Here is a 15,370-nt window from a genome sequence, read left to right on the forward strand (position 1 = left end):
AGTAAGAATACAATCAAAAAAGGAATACAATATAATATATAATATTTTTATCAAGATTTCAATCTCTTTTTATAATAAAAGAGCAATTATAATGAATAACAAATGTCTTATACCTATATGTTATATCTTTGTGAATGACATGATGTGTTTTATCATTCCATTATTATTACTAAAGTAAAAATCCTTAATTAAATCAATGTTATGTTCAGAAATATAAAAAATCTTATTTTAAATAATAATTTTAATACAAAAAAAAAATTCTTTATATTGGAATGTCATCTACATTATAATAAAACTTATTATTCCGAATTAATTTTAAAAAGTTACTGATTACAAAGACAATTACTCACTTATTTTTATATTCCATGCATATAAAATAAGAGTTTCTGTTCTATCTATTATAAAAGTAAAAGTGAAGATTAATGCTAAACGATATGAATATTCTATTGTAATAATAACACTAACTAAGATCTATTTTTTTAGTTACTCTTACTAATTAAAATTTAAGCTTACTAATTAAAATTTAGATATAATTGTAATTATTGTATATGTAATTATGATCAATATTACATAATTAAATATATTCTTTTCAAATATTATTATATAATTGGCATTAATTAGCGTCGATCTCTATGAATAAATCCTCTATTAACGTTGTAATTGGTTTCGTAACCGACAAATCCTGTAAAATTGTATTTGCTTATTATGTATTTGTAGTTTTGTGTTAATTATGTTATTTATTACATAAGAATATTTCACAATATATGGTGTTTCGTAAAATGAAAAAGGATTATTTAAAATTTTACATATTGTCAATGTTCAATAAATCATAAATTGATTTGCTATCAATTTTTCTAATAGAGGACAATAAAAATATAAAATTGCAAAAATAAGAATAAAGAAATATCCATTAGAATAGGTATGCAATGAAAATAAAGAATTATTAAGTTATTTCGAAATTCTATTGTCGAAATTATCTTGTTACGCACTATAAAATCCAAAAAAGAAAATTTATCTCTATTTGAAATTCTATTTAAAAAGAAATAAAAAATGGCCTCAAAACATTAAGAAAAATATATTTGAAAAAAATTTCTTTTTGCATTTAAAAGTTTTGCAAAATCTTTTCTGAGAAAATATTATATATAATAAAAAATTGAAGATATTCAAATACTTAAAATAATTACTCTTTTCTTAATTCCCAAGTTAAAAGTTTCATGTATTTGTTAGGACAAAAAAAATAAATTTATTTTTTCAATCATATATAGTCATATTCTTTTTTTTCGTTTATAAAATATAAAATATATAGAGAGTTAGCAAAGAGAGAAAAATGTAATTCTCTCTTTTTTATTTGCACAATCTGTATCTTAATGGTTCTATAAAAGCTAGTATTAATCAGATTCGACTTCAATATAAAATAATTTAAGCATAATATGATAGCAAATGAAAGATACAGACAGAATGAAAAGAAAGGAAATAGAAATATAGAATAATTCAATCATAAAATTTTACAGAAAAATTTAGTGAAATAAGACAATTTAATTCTTAGTCAATAATATGCAAACTTACTGGAAGGGGGTGGTCGGCACCTGCCCATACTCAGTGGATATGGCGGAAACGGACCTGGCCGCCAAACCATGGGCACCTGTATTCTGTACATCGGCATCGGTTCAGGAAAACGCTGGAGCAAATATCATTTTGTATAAGCTCTGCGATCTAAAGCTTTCTTAATTAATTCAATGTTATTTCGAATAATTAATTTGTTCTTTAACTCTGTAACTTCTTTTGATATTAAGCGAAGGCCTTTTAATCAATTTAAGGCTCCTGGGTGCTCACCGCGGCCATATTGGATTGTGACGTCAGAGACGAGAAAGCACACGCTGAAAATTCTTAGATGCCATTTTTTAATGAAAAGATATTTCGATTAAACAGCACTTCAGATGGCTTTAGCACACTCTTAAAAACCCCCGAAAACTATCCTTTTCCCTTTATAATCAATCAACATCTGTAAAATGATCGAGATATCAGACTTTGACATGCGGAATGACTGCGCATGTGCAAAGACCAGACGGACTGGGCTTCATAATATTACATTTTATAGCTGTTGATTGATTATAAAGGGGAAAGGATAGTTTTCGGGGTTTTTTAAGAGTGTGCTAAAGCCATCTGAAGTGCTGTTTCATCGAAATATTTTTTTATTTCGAAATGGCATCTAAGAAATTTTAGCGTGTGTTTTCTCGCCTCTGACATCACGATTTCGACATGGTCGGCGAGGAGCCAGGAGCCTTAAATCAATTTAATTTGTATTATCAGTTTTCTTAACAATAACTAAACATACCATGCGAGTATCATAAGGTCTACATGAAGAATAGGCTAATTCTGAATGCGACGATGATAATTGAACCGGTTCACATCGATTTCTTCTAGATGCATATTTATTTCTGTCATAGTCTTGTTTCCTTTCTTTCCCTTTGAACGATGAACTACTTCTACTTCTGAAATAAATAAAAAAAAAATTATTTTTTATCTTTATTACATCCGAAAAATGTGTTTTAGAAATATACTTGAATCATAACTCTATGTATTATAACAAGAAAATTTTGCTCAAAATAGAAAAGTGTAGAAACAATTTTTTATTGTCCAATTTTTAAACCAAATTAATCAATATATAGAATATTCATAAACTTAAAACACTTCAGAGCATATATTTATTAAAACTTCTTTTATATTTACTGAGATCTCTGAATTTTCTCTGATTTTAAGTTTTATTTATTATTTTATATTTTTTCATTTCTATTGTTTTTCTTTATATTTCTGTATAATAAACCCAACTGTTACCTGCGAGAACTCGATTTATTCCTAAGGGCAGATGCTATGTCATTATTACTATATGATAAACTTCTATTCTTCCTTGTATTCCTATCCCTATCTTCGTGATTGTTCTGTGTTAAGCTATTTCGATTTCTAGAACAATGATAAAAATTTTACATTTTATTACACACACAATGTTTTTCCTTCAATGAACTGAGATTTCTTAAAATATCAATATTATTTTGACAATTTTTATTAGCTCGTTATATATTGATAGATTAATTGTAACTGACCTATCGCGTCTATATTTGTCATCCGTTCGATCATCTCGAGGTTTGATTGATTTATGCGATCTGGAATTTATATTAATTATTGTTACATTGTTCTGGAACTATATTAATTTTTGTTTTGTTATATTAGTTTTTTCAGCAGCATAAAATGTTGCCACTACTAATATGCTCGTTTATTTTATTTTCTTTTATAATATTTTTTATAATATTGATTATATTGTTAAAGCAGGCCCTAGACGCTCAATATTATACAATAATATTGACCGTCTAGGGCTTTAGTTCAACCAACTTTATATCTATAATATAGCTATATATTTAACACATATATTTATAATGTATAATTATATTTGGCTATTATACAATAATATTGACTGTCTAGGGCTTTTTAGTTCAACCAACTTTATATCCATAATATAGCTATATATTTAACACATATTATATTTATAATGTATAATTATATTTGGCTATTATACAATAATATTGACTGTCTAGGGCTTTAATTCAATCAACTTTATATCCATAATATAGCTATATATTTAACACATATTATATTTATAATGTATAATTATATTTGGCTACTATATATATATGTATATCAAATTTTTATATGGCTATCAAAATGATTTAGAAGTAACTTCAATTATATAATATGTGTATATATAGCACACAATATTTATAATCATTTATATTTTTAATATATATATATATATATATATATATATATATATTTAATTTATTAATTTAATGTACAGATCTATTTTATGAATCAATAAATAAAAACTTATGTGATCCGAAATTAGTCTTCTTTTTCGAAAAATATCGAAATTTGTATCATTATTTTCGTTTTCAAAAAACTCTTTTTAACCAGATATATATTTTTTTCTAGATTATATATTTTTTCTTCTCTCTCCACTATAAAATTTAACTTTATTCAATATTAAATCATTATCCGATATTTGGGTACTTTTTCTTTTCTCTTTCCTTCTTTCTCTCTAATATTTATATTAATTATATTTATGTATATGAAGAATGTTTTCTTACCTGTTATGCAGAGCTTTTCTATTATACAAAATTTACCTGTTAAGCGGAGTTCACCTCTGTTACGTGTGAAGCTTATTTATCCTGCTAAAAAATGTTTGCTGCTCATCACTAAATGATTTCCATGTCGTTCTTGTTTCACTGTAAATTATATTCAAAATATTAAGTTTAGAAAAAAATCATATGAGTAAAGATTGTATGTAGCCTCGATAATTTATTTTATCGATTCAGTTCATATTAACTTTCCTTATAAATATCATATTCATATTAATCATCAAGCATTATAAATAATGCTTTTCTTGAAGGAAACATAAAATTTATGTATAAGCAATACTCAATATATATATATGTATATATTCATATAAGTTTAATTATTTATAACTATATATCTAGCTATGCTGTTATGAAAAATTCATAAATAGCTCTTTATTATTGTAACATTGATGAATATGTTCTAAAATAATATTTATATTTATAACTAATATGTGTCAAAGTTATTTATAATTATATCCAAAAAATAGAGTTTAGATTTATAACGTTAAAATTTTTTAAGAGAAGGATATATTATCAATAAAAATATGAGATGCAGATTTATGAATGTGATAAAAATAATATATAAATATTAAATAGAGAAAAGTAAAGAAATAAAAAGAAATTACAAAATATAAATTACATAAATGTGAATGAGTATATAAAGTAAAATAAAAAAAGATGAGAAAAGATAGTAAAATAAATAAGTTCCTGATAATAAAAAAGGCACAAATCCATGTTAATTGTTACACTAGATATATCAATAATTCGATATATGAGCAAAATGCCAATTACTGAAAATTTTTCCTTTGAAAATCCATATATCCAAATAGGTTCTTCTTCCTGTTCTTCTCTGATGTAACATCTGCTTTAAAAAAATCTCATTAAGAGTTCATTAACATATATATTTCTTAAATATTCAGGTAATACTCTTGATCTTCTCTGATTCTGATTCTCTGCACAATTCTTAATTTTAATTTTCTTAGCGACGATCAAATTGTCCTTATTTTGCTGTTTGTAAGATTGAATATAATACATATATGCAGATTGTAGATTCCAGATTTAAATTGAATAGATATTTACATAAACATTTGTAACAATAAGTGGACGTTTTCTAGATTAATCCAATTGATTGTTTCTCCAATGTTTTCTTATCTCGACAGATAAAGAAGAAAAATGTTCCTTCTTTTTGTGAAGAATTCCATTGTGATTTCCCCACTGTACTTACTTTAATATTTATTAAGGACGTTCACTTTTTCTTCAATATGTTTGCATCTTCAACATCGTAGCTTTTTAGCATCTTATTTTCTTTTCTGAACTTATCTATTCGTGAACAAGTAAATCAAACCTATTCTTTTTTCAAAAGAAAAGAGAATTAGATAATTCATGAATAGATTAATAAATGATTTATATAAGATAAAACCTAAATAAGATAAAAAATAATTATTAATAAGATTTGTTGTTCTTGTTTGAAGTTCAACGTATTGTATTCAGTCACATCCAAATATATGGCCGAATAGTTGTCTTCACTGTAGAATTATATTATTGATTAAATTAGAATTTATATGCATTTTATGCATACAATGGCTGTATACAAAAACAAATGCCTTGACAAAAATAAATAAATATATACACATAACAGAACATACATGCATACATGTATACATACACGCACATTTTCTCATTTAAGTCTAAATTCATGTGTTAAAACCTTTTTTGTGCCCGTGTATACTTCAAACAGGAGCTTATTAAATAAAAAAATATATGTCTGTGTACATATATATTTATATATGTATGCATATATGTATTTAAATATACATAAGCATACATATTCAATATATGTATGTATATAAGCAATACTCAATATAATATATATATCCATATCAGCTTGTGATTAACTTATTATTATGTAATTACATAATTACATAATTATGTTATTACGTAAGATCAAGAAAGAATTTAACTTACAATTAGTAAAGAAAAATCCAACTTATTAGAAGCTATTTATAAATATATAACTTCTAATTTTATTGTTAAAATTTGTACTCATATAAACTGTCAAGTTGATACATTAAATAAATAATACACTGTGCATTTTAAGCACATACACAAGTGATAAGATATATGTAAGCAATACTCAATATATATCCATATAAAAATATATGTATAAGCAATACTCAATATGTATATCCATATAAAAATATATAGGGAATCATACCCTATATAAATAATAAATACTCAATAGATCTATATAAGTTTAATTTTGTAATAAAATAAATACCTGTATTGAATCATTTTATATGTATCCAATGTACTTTTCCTAGTAGAACTTGTTTCATCTGACAATAAAAAATGTTAATATTATTTTAAAATAATATTATAGTAGTTATACACATAATAAGTATAAAGAATATAATTGCAAATAGATGAGAATATTTTTTATTAATCTTATTAATCTTGCTATATAACTACACGAATTTTATTTTATTAATAAATTATTAAAGATATAAGCGTATGCAAGATTATTAAATTTATCACTATATCCTTTTACAAGAAAAACTTTTACGAGCGATAAAAGTTATAAAAAGATCAATAAAAAAATATATTTTATAAGAATAAAATGCGTATTATGTTATTCTATAATAATTATTGTTATATAGATCTATTATCATTTCATCATTAATATTATAAAAATAAAATATTTCTTTTTCAATGTGTGTTGTTTTTTCAACTGTGTTATTTTTGACACTATAATTACATTAAATTATAAATTAATCATAATAAAATTATTTTGATAAATTGCTTATTTTTATAAAAATATGATAAAATTTTATAAAAGTGATAATGCAAATACCTAATTCGTTGTCTTGCAAGAATCTGATCGATCGCGTTTCATCTTGTGTTTCTATTTTTTCAAATATTGGATGAGATCCTTCATCTGCAAGTAATCACTTTTTTCAGTCAGTTAATTCGTAGTATACATTATTCATTTTATTTCACATTATATCTTTTAATTACATAATTACATTAATTACATAATTATGCAATATGTGCCATAATTGTTTGTAATTATGAATTCTTATATAAAAAGATAATACTTTACCTCTTCTTCTTGGAAAAACTATGTCATCCAAATTATCAATATGTCGATCAATTTTGTTTTTGGATATGTTTTGCTTCGTTTGACAATCTCTTCCTTTATCATCATAAATATTTACCTTGATCTTATGTAATTCTTTTTCATCAATAATTGTATTCTTTTTAGATGGTGATTTCAATCTAAGAGCATTTCAAAATATTATACTTTTCAAGATGTATTCTTCATGAAGAAATTAAATTTACAATATGTATATAAAATTTAATGTTTTCTATTATTAATATTTAATTTATAATTAAATAATGTTCTATATTACTCTTCATAATCAGTAATTCTTCGTTGTGGGCTATTGCTCTTGCTTCGTTGTAGATATCTTTGCTTGCACTCAATTTTCATATCCTCAGCTCGTTTTCTCTCAAACTCTTTAATTCTCCATAATTTATGTGCTTCATGTCTTCTATCAAGTTCTTGTTCGTAGCGCCACTTCTCTCTTATTCGTTTTTGCCATTCTTTTTCTTCCATTGCTGACTTTGATTTCTCTTCGTTGTAAGAATTCATTGGTATCGCTGTAAAAAAAATTTATTCTAAATTTTATTTAAAAAGCAAAATCCTATATAGCAATATATTTATGTGCACAGAAAATTAAATAGAAATAATTAATAATTTTTTATAGATGCATTAATTTACTTCTTTTGTGCAATTGTCTATTTTTTAAAATAAAAGCATTTAATTTTTTTACATGATTTGATTCTTTTTATTATTCTACATGTGTATATATACGATATAGTAAAATAATCAACAAATATACTTTAAAAAATATTTTACGTTAGAATATAAGAAGTACACTAAAGTATAAGATATATACATACTATACTTAAAGATATTTATTTTATTTCAATAATCTTGCATAATAAATGCCTTCTATAAAAAAAATAAAATACTACATGAATGCTACTTATGCTAAATAAAAGACGTTTGCAAAGAGAGAACAAAAATCAGCGACGCAAGTCACGTGGATCATAATAAAACACATGAATGCAATTATTTTTCTTATTTTTCTTTTCTCTTTCAATTCTTATTAAATCTTATTAATTCTTCCTTATTGTTGAATATTTTTGTTCAAGCTATTCATTACTTATTCCATTGTGTCGAATTGAACGTTACTTCGCAATATCTATTCTATTTCATCATAGTACACGTGTTTAGTTGAAAATAAATTATATGTTTATTTAATTTTCTTACGTACTTTTTTATCATTTTGTAGACAATTATCGATTCTTAAATTGATTATGGTTCACATAAAATGCCTTAAAACTTAAACATTACTTACATGTTTTTCCTTGTTTCCACGTTAGCTTCTTCATGCTTTCCGCTTTCTTCTTTGTTGGATTGCCGTTTTCTACCGAACGTGGATGGAGTGTGCAGTAGCCGTTTCCTTCCACTTTTTCAGAATCGTAATGCACATAGTGGTGCAATAGCGAATCATTTTTCGTGTTTCTGAGAAAGCGGGATACTGATTGGACGCCCGTGAGTCACGTGTTATTTCCTAGCATTGCCGTGCATGAACATCCTAGGCTGCATTCGAAAATGTCCCGAATGCACTCCCTCTTTCTCTACATCATTTCTCTCATAATATAGAGAGAGAAAGGGAGTGTATCAGCATCCAGATGATGTTTTTGAATGTAGCCCTATATGTATTTATATCAAATGCAATTGTCTTCTATTGGAACAAAAAAAAAAACAAGTAAAACAAAGCTCCCTATGCCTTTATAAAGTAGATTTGTCGATATCGAGTTAAAATAACTTATATAACTTTAAAACTATTTATATCGACATTGAATGGATAAGTTTTTGTATTATTAAAAAAAAAAACACATGAATATAAAATCACATAAATTTTAAGATTGAATTCATCTCTGTGCTTTATAGAACTTTTTCATCGCACATATATCTTCAAAAATGTTTATTAGTTTATTTAATGTATTTAGATCAATTTTAATTACTATACTTTCCATTATTTTTTCATCGCTTCTTCCAAAATTTTAATACTTATTTAATGCAAATAAAACATATATACTTTTTATATATTCCTTAAATTATGATAAATTATGTAAATAAAGATAATAATGGTTAGTCTTTTTTGTATAAACTGAAATAATCAAATATTTAATATAAAATAACGTATCAAATATTCAGTAGCTTACTAATATATCAAGTAACTTTGAAAATTATGTTGTAATATAAATATTTAGTTATTTTTTTAAGCATTGTTATATTTATTGCTTTTATTACGAAGTTTATCATTTGATTTGTCTTTAGACTTTTGTTTATTAATCACTATCCTCTTCGAGTATACATCATGAAACTCCAATTTTATAAAATCAACAAACATGATTGTGCTGTATCACTAGCGGATCCTGACGTCGATAATGGGGGGGGGGTTTTGCAAAATTATTTTATTTAATATTTTTGGCTTCATGATTAGATTTATTTATTCCAGGATCAACGACGTCGATAGCTGTTTAATGTTTGTTTTTCTTTACTTATATTTTTTAAACAAATTCAGCAAAACTGTCTTTTAATTTCCAGGGGGGGGGGTTAACCCCCCCCCCAGGATCCACTAGTGTGCTGTATATACTTCAGAATCTATCAAATTATTCTTCGATTACTTTCGATTTAGTAAAAAAATAAAGGAAGGGTGTCACTTAATTGCTAATTACAATTCTCAACATTATCTTGGATATTGTGAATGGAAGATGTGTTAATACATATAAATTTCTTATTAATTTTATAAATTCCTCATAATATTAGAAGAAAAATTATTTAAAAAAAAAGGTTAAAAAAAAACAATTCGCAATTTTTTCGCCTTTTTTTTATTTAGAGACAGAAATAAAAATGTGTTAACAACAATATTAAGATTACCAATGATTGTTGTCAACTTCAAAATTACTTCTTAGCTGGCTCCTTGGGAGCAGCGGTTTTCGCGGTATCTTTCTCAGTATCTTTCTCGGTTTTCGCGGTATCTTTCTCGGTTTTCTTTGTTGGAGTTTTCTTTGCCCGAGGCTTCAACTGCTTGACTTTAGCAAGTTGTTGTTTCCTCCTCTTCTGAAGAGTAAGAGCCTTCGATGCCGGTGCGCTCTTCGGTAATTTTATCTGTAATGCATGGAATCAATCAATTAATAAAAATTTCCAATATACTATTATCACATTTTTTATTGATTTTTTTTAAAAATAGTTTCCAATTTGATTTTGCATATAAATAATTTTACATTTTCTCTTATTAAAAAAATACGATACGAAATATACTAATAAAATATATTAATGTGAGATAATATACTATTAAAATATACTAAAAATATTATTAAAATATACTAATTAAGATATATTAATAAAATAACTTATTTATTATATTAAATAAATAATTTTTTTTATTTTTATCTAGTAACTGGTGATTACATTGAAGTTTGTTGTTCTTTATATATTTATTTCACAATATTATCAAGTTCTTTTATTTATTTTAATTTACTTATGTACATGTCTTTCAATGTGAAAAAAATCTCTAATTTTGATATTGATATATATTTTGCAGATTCAGAAATATTACCAAATTGTATTATCTGAGATTGTCAATATATATATAAATAGTTTTATTGTTATATATATATATATATATATATATAACACTAAAAAAATATTAGTTATAAGAAGCAAAAAGAGCTAAGCTGTACTTACGCCTCGTTTTTCAGCGAGAAGACGATCTCTCTCGTTTTGGCGCTTCTGCGCGGTCAAAATGGCAGCACGTTTTAAAACGGCTGCGTACGGATTAAGACGCAGCATAGCCCGTGTGTTGACCAACGGGTTCAATTTCTTCACACTGCGCACCACCTTCTTCCTATAATTATATTGAATAAAGTGTCAATCACCAATATGCGTTACAGAATTCATAACAATGCGAATCAGTTATGATAATCGCAGAATAATCACTGTTCATTCAGCAATACAAATCCAAATTAATATTACAGCTTTGAAAAGTTTCAGTCCAAATTAAATATACAATTACCTAGGAGCCCTAAGAACTTTTCGAATTTCCTCAGATTTCAGGAGCCTGGATAAATCAGTGTTGGCCATTTTAGGGAATGGCAAATTGTATCCTTTCTTGAGTTGCGACTCTTTGCGCCAAGTTCCATAAAGAGCATCCAATTTTTCAAAAGCAGATTTCGTCCAGATAACGAAACGTCCAACGTGACCACCTGGTGCTAATTTCAATAGATTCATCTTGTTGATGTTCATCAGACTGACACCAGGAATATTGCGGAATGCTTTTCGAATACCCTAGAAATCAGAGGTTAATATAATTATATGATTTGTAGATATGATTTTTCATGATTTATATGTACGTGAGATCTGATGACTAAGTTTATGGACAAAATTTATTTTAATTTTAATACAATATATGTCTACAGGAAAGTTAAACAATATATTACATTTTAAAAGAAAGTTACCTGATCTTGACCATAAACAATCAAAGGTCCACGTCGTTGGATGCGTCGGCGATTACGCATTTTACCTTTACCAGCACGAAAACGTTGCGACTTGTATACCTAATAAAATAAACAACAAACAAAATTTCAATTACAACACGAATGATTAAGATTTAAAATTAATTTAAAAAGAAAAACTTAACTCAGGAGAATTTAATTAATTGATTCACAAAATAAAATCGTAAATATCTTTTGATGGAAGAAGCGCTTATACTAGCTCATAAAAATTTCACTTGCTTGTAATTAAAAATATGTGACAATATAGAGAAAAAGAAGACATTGTTTGGTGATTCATACCCTTTACTAGTAAGTGCAAATTAACTAGAAAAGAACGCCTGAATACCATATTTTTCTAGCACTTGTCAGGAGCATCTAAGTTAAACGCGCTTAGCAAAGATGCGGACATTTGTTGGTGCATATAGATGTGATTAAAGAGATAGGATATAAAAGAAGATTCTTAAGATTAAAACTTAAATCTCAAACCTTTTGAATATCATTCCAAGCTTTGATACGTCTCAAAAAAATGACAGCCTGCTTGGTTTTCGTGTATTCTTGAATTTTATCAGCAACAACCAGTGGAAATTCTGGGACTTCTTCAATCAAGTGTCCTGCATTCAATATATAAAATGTTATATATTACAATTTGTTCATTTTTACACACAAAAATTCACCAATTAGATTAAATTAGGTATATAATAAAAAATAATTACAAAACTAATTGACAAACCAATACTGATCATAAGTTTCTATCATTTAAAACACGAGAAAATTTACACTGAAGCTCCAGATTACATAAGAAAATATAAATAATTATTAATATAATTATTGTTAGTTATTATTTATCGTAAAATTATCTTGTAATAATTTTCTACAATATTCTCCAATTATTGAAGGAAAAGTGCAAAGTAAATTTCAGTCAACATTTTCAAACTACTGTTCTTATTTCCTCTTTAGTAAAAATATTAACAAAAGTACCTTTAGATTGCACAAGTGCAGGAACACCGGAAGCAGCAATAGCAGAAACAAGGGCATAACGTTTTTGATTGACGTTAATGTGATGATGCCAGCGTCGCCATGGCTTGGTAGGAGCAAACATGCGTCCACCTCGACACATGTTACCAAACGCACCCTGACCAGAACGGTGAGTACCACCACCACGTACACGAGGTATACGTGCCACAGCTCGTCCAGTGCCCCATGATTCCGCAGAGGTTTGATGACCTAAGAAATAGAAACTATATTTACTAATCTGACGGATCAAGTTATACATTTTAATTGTCAAATATTGTATATATATATATATATATTTACCAGCGTCTTTGGATACACAGTATGGTTGTCTGTTATTCGTGGAGACCAACTGATGGACAACATTGACGATGTCCGGGCGAATCGGAGCTTTGAAAACAGATGGCAGGGAAATTTGCTCACCCGACGCCTCATTCTTGTCGGTGTATACCGTAATAACCGGTCGTGACGTTGATAACGCCTGAAAAAAGATATGTATGTTGTATATAATTCAAATATATTAATAAAATTATGTCTTATTATAAATATTAATAGATATTATAAATTCTAAGTATAAGTACAATTTTGAATGGCAATACACAATCTAAATGTGACTTTGCCAGCAAAATCTCAGAGCTTCTTTACAGATATGGATTAAAATAACGTCTTATATATTTTTAGGAGTTCTTAAGAAAAAATTGTCTGCAAAAAGTATTTTGTTTAAACACATTTTTATACAAAATTTTTTAATACAATAACTATGGGATACAAAAAGAATTTTTAATACTTTCAATTTTCTTATAAATTCTTCGCATTTAATATATTATTGCCTATAAATTGAAAAGAAATTCTTTTCAAATTAGACGTTAATTTTGTTTCGAGTGTTTCTCTACTTGTGAGATCATACATATCTGACAGAAAGAAATGATTTCACCTGCCTTGCATAATTATGCATATGTCAAGGAAATATTGTCGCGGATTATCGCGAGTAGGAAGATCGCAAAGATCATTATTTTGCCTATAATCATTTGATTCATTAAAATTCAGGCTTGATTTTAATGTCCCGATTTCTCTCATTTGACGATTTATAGATATCGCGGATATTCCTTTCTTACATATCTATATCGTGTAATGGCGGATTATACCGGATATGCTGCCTCGATCCACGTGCTATCGAAAAATATTACACATACACTAACTTCCGCGAGAAAATATGCACGTTAAATAAGACAAAATATCGTTAGGAGATAATAAGAGAAAATGAGATATCGGAATTTATTATTTGTTTTCAGGATATTACATATGCTGGACGAAATTGTTACATCGCGCTCGAGCACGCGACAGGTTACGATCTTTCGGGCCAAGGTAAGGCTTCGCGAAAGCGTGCAAAATTCTCAGAAGAAAAGATCGTGAATCGCGGTATAGAGTGCGAGAAAACGTTCGCGTACGAGAAATTAATTATCTTACCATTTCGATAGGCCCTTCTTATAACTTTTCACGCATAAGAAACGTGAACTAACCAGACAACGGTTCACGTCCCGTCCGGTCACGAACGAAAAAGATCGGATAGATGGGGATGAGAAGCGACGTAAAAGGAGACCTAAAACCGCGTTTATATGATAGGAGCGATTACATATAAACGCGGCCTAAAGTCTAGGAGTCTCCCGAGAGAAAACTACAAACAAAATGTCACACGATTGACTACAAATAAACAAAATTAAATTAATAAATTATTATTAATAATAATTTTTTATTATTATTATAAATAATAATAATATAATTATAATTGATAATTATTATAATAATACTTAATTTATTATTATTATTATAAATTATTATAAAAATTAATTATAAAAATTATTATATTATAAAAATTTTCAGAACTTTTTGTCTATTGTATACCGGGTGTCCCATTTTAAAGGACCCACTCAAATATCTCAGAAACACTGCGTTAAATCGAAAAATGTTTCCTACAAAAGTTGTAGGGTTTCGAGGGGGACATAACATAGTAATATTCATATGACCTTGAGCGGCGCCTCCAAGGTCAAGTGAAGGTGAGAATGAATTTTTTAAATGGAAACCCATATTTTTTATTATAACATCTTTTTCTACTAATTAATTTGAACAACTTTTATCTGAAGCATTTTTTATTTTTCTAATATTTTTTCTTCTTTTCAAAATTCATTCTCACCTTCATTTGACCTTGGAGACGCCGCCCAAGGTCATATGAATATTACTATGGCCGGTATTCATAGTCCGTTCTTATTTCAAGACCCTCTTAAGTAATGTCTTAAGATGCAAATACGGCTCTGTGATTGGTTAATCACATCTTAAGATTGTACTTAAGACATTCTTAAATATAAGAACCGACTATGAATACCGGCCTATGATATGTCCCCCTCGAAACCCGACAACTTTTGTAGGAAACATTTTTCGATTTAACGCAGTGTTTCTGACAATGAGATATTTGAGTGGGTCCTTAAAAATGGGACACCTGGTATATAATACTTGTGTCTGCTTGTGTTTCATTTTCTTTTCTTGCTGGAAAGCTCCCACAT

At 27.0% G+C, this 15,370-nt stretch overlaps 2 protein-coding genes across 7 annotated transcripts; both read right to left on the bottom strand.

The window, feature by feature from the left end:
• Window positions 1-149: 149 nt before the first annotated feature.
• On the bottom strand, window positions 150-8,786 carry LOC145943882 (uncharacterized). Of its 6 annotated transcripts, XR_014426593.1 has the most exons (11): window positions 8,594-8,782; window positions 7,580-7,829; window positions 7,270-7,445; window positions 7,021-7,104; window positions 6,448-6,505; window positions 4,176-4,277; window positions 3,102-3,161; window positions 2,836-2,961; window positions 2,336-2,492; window positions 1,567-1,678; window positions 150-682 (listed from the first exon to the last, which is right to left on the bottom strand). XR_014426593.1 is itself a non-coding variant. In XM_083051788.1 (6 exons), exons 1-6 carry the CDS (start codon window positions 8,625-8,627, stop codon window positions 4,199-4,201), a joined length of 681 nt encoding a protein of 226 aa, XP_082907914.1. In that variant the 5' UTR covers window positions 8,628-8,780; the 3' UTR covers window positions 3,275-4,198. The 6 variants fall into 6 exon arrangements, 3 of the variants coding, with proteins under 3 accessions (XP_082907914.1, XP_082907938.1, XP_082907926.1); XR_014426597.1 differs by lacking the exon at window positions 6,448-6,505 and having other exon boundaries at window positions 151-682; window positions 8,594-8,781; XR_014426590.1 differs by lacking the exons at window positions 150-682; window positions 1,567-1,678; window positions 2,336-2,492; window positions 2,836-2,961; window positions 3,102-3,161 and adding an exon at window positions 4,962-5,695 and having other exon boundaries at window positions 3,275-4,277; window positions 8,594-8,786.
• Window positions 8,787-9,773: 987 nt separating this feature from the next.
• Window positions 9,774-14,396, bottom strand: Rpl4 (ribosomal protein L4). The gene is made up of 8 exons (XM_083051825.1): window positions 14,280-14,396; window positions 13,116-13,293; window positions 12,780-13,025; window positions 12,288-12,412; window positions 11,766-11,864; window positions 11,324-11,595; window positions 10,996-11,155; window positions 9,774-10,416 (listed from the first exon to the last, which is right to left on the bottom strand). The coding sequence occupies exons 1-8, from the start codon at window positions 14,280-14,282 to the stop codon at window positions 10,210-10,212; spliced, it is 1,290 nt and encodes a 429-aa protein (XP_082907951.1). The 5' UTR covers window positions 14,283-14,396; the 3' UTR covers window positions 9,774-10,209.
• Between the last annotated feature and the right edge of the window lie 974 nt (window positions 14,397-15,370).

Source organism: Prenolepis imparis, unplaced genomic scaffold, assembly GCF_030444845.1.
Source record: "Prenolepis imparis isolate NDT839.2.m4 unplaced genomic scaffold, iyPreImpa1.0 SCAF_1, whole genome shotgun sequence".
Lineage (NCBI taxonomy): Eukaryota > Metazoa > Arthropoda > Insecta > Hymenoptera > Formicidae > Prenolepis > Prenolepis imparis.

Excerpts from the sequence above, each read along its gene's own strand:
- Rpl4 (XM_083051825.1), bottom strand. Across the intron at positions 12,413-12,779 it reads TGCACTTGTGCAATCTAAAG|GACACTTGATTGAAGAAGTC; the intron begins GTACTTTTGTTA and ends TATTGAATGCAG. Across the intron at positions 11,865-12,287 it reads CTTGGAATGATATTCAAAAG|GTATACAAGTCGCAACGTTT; the intron begins GTTTGAGATTTA and ends TTATTTTATTAG.
- LOC145943882 (XM_083051812.1), bottom strand. The coding sequence starts at position 8,627 with ATGAAGAAGCTAACGTGGAAACAAGGAAAAACAT. Across the intron at positions 6,506-7,020 it reads CTTGCAAGACAACGAATTAG|ATGAAACAAGTTCTACTAGG; the intron begins GTATTTGCATTA and ends TTTTATTGTCAG. Across the intron at positions 5,696-6,447 it reads TATAAAATGATTCAATACAG|TGAAGACAACTATTCGGCCA; the intron begins GTATTTATTTTA and ends ATAATTCTACAG.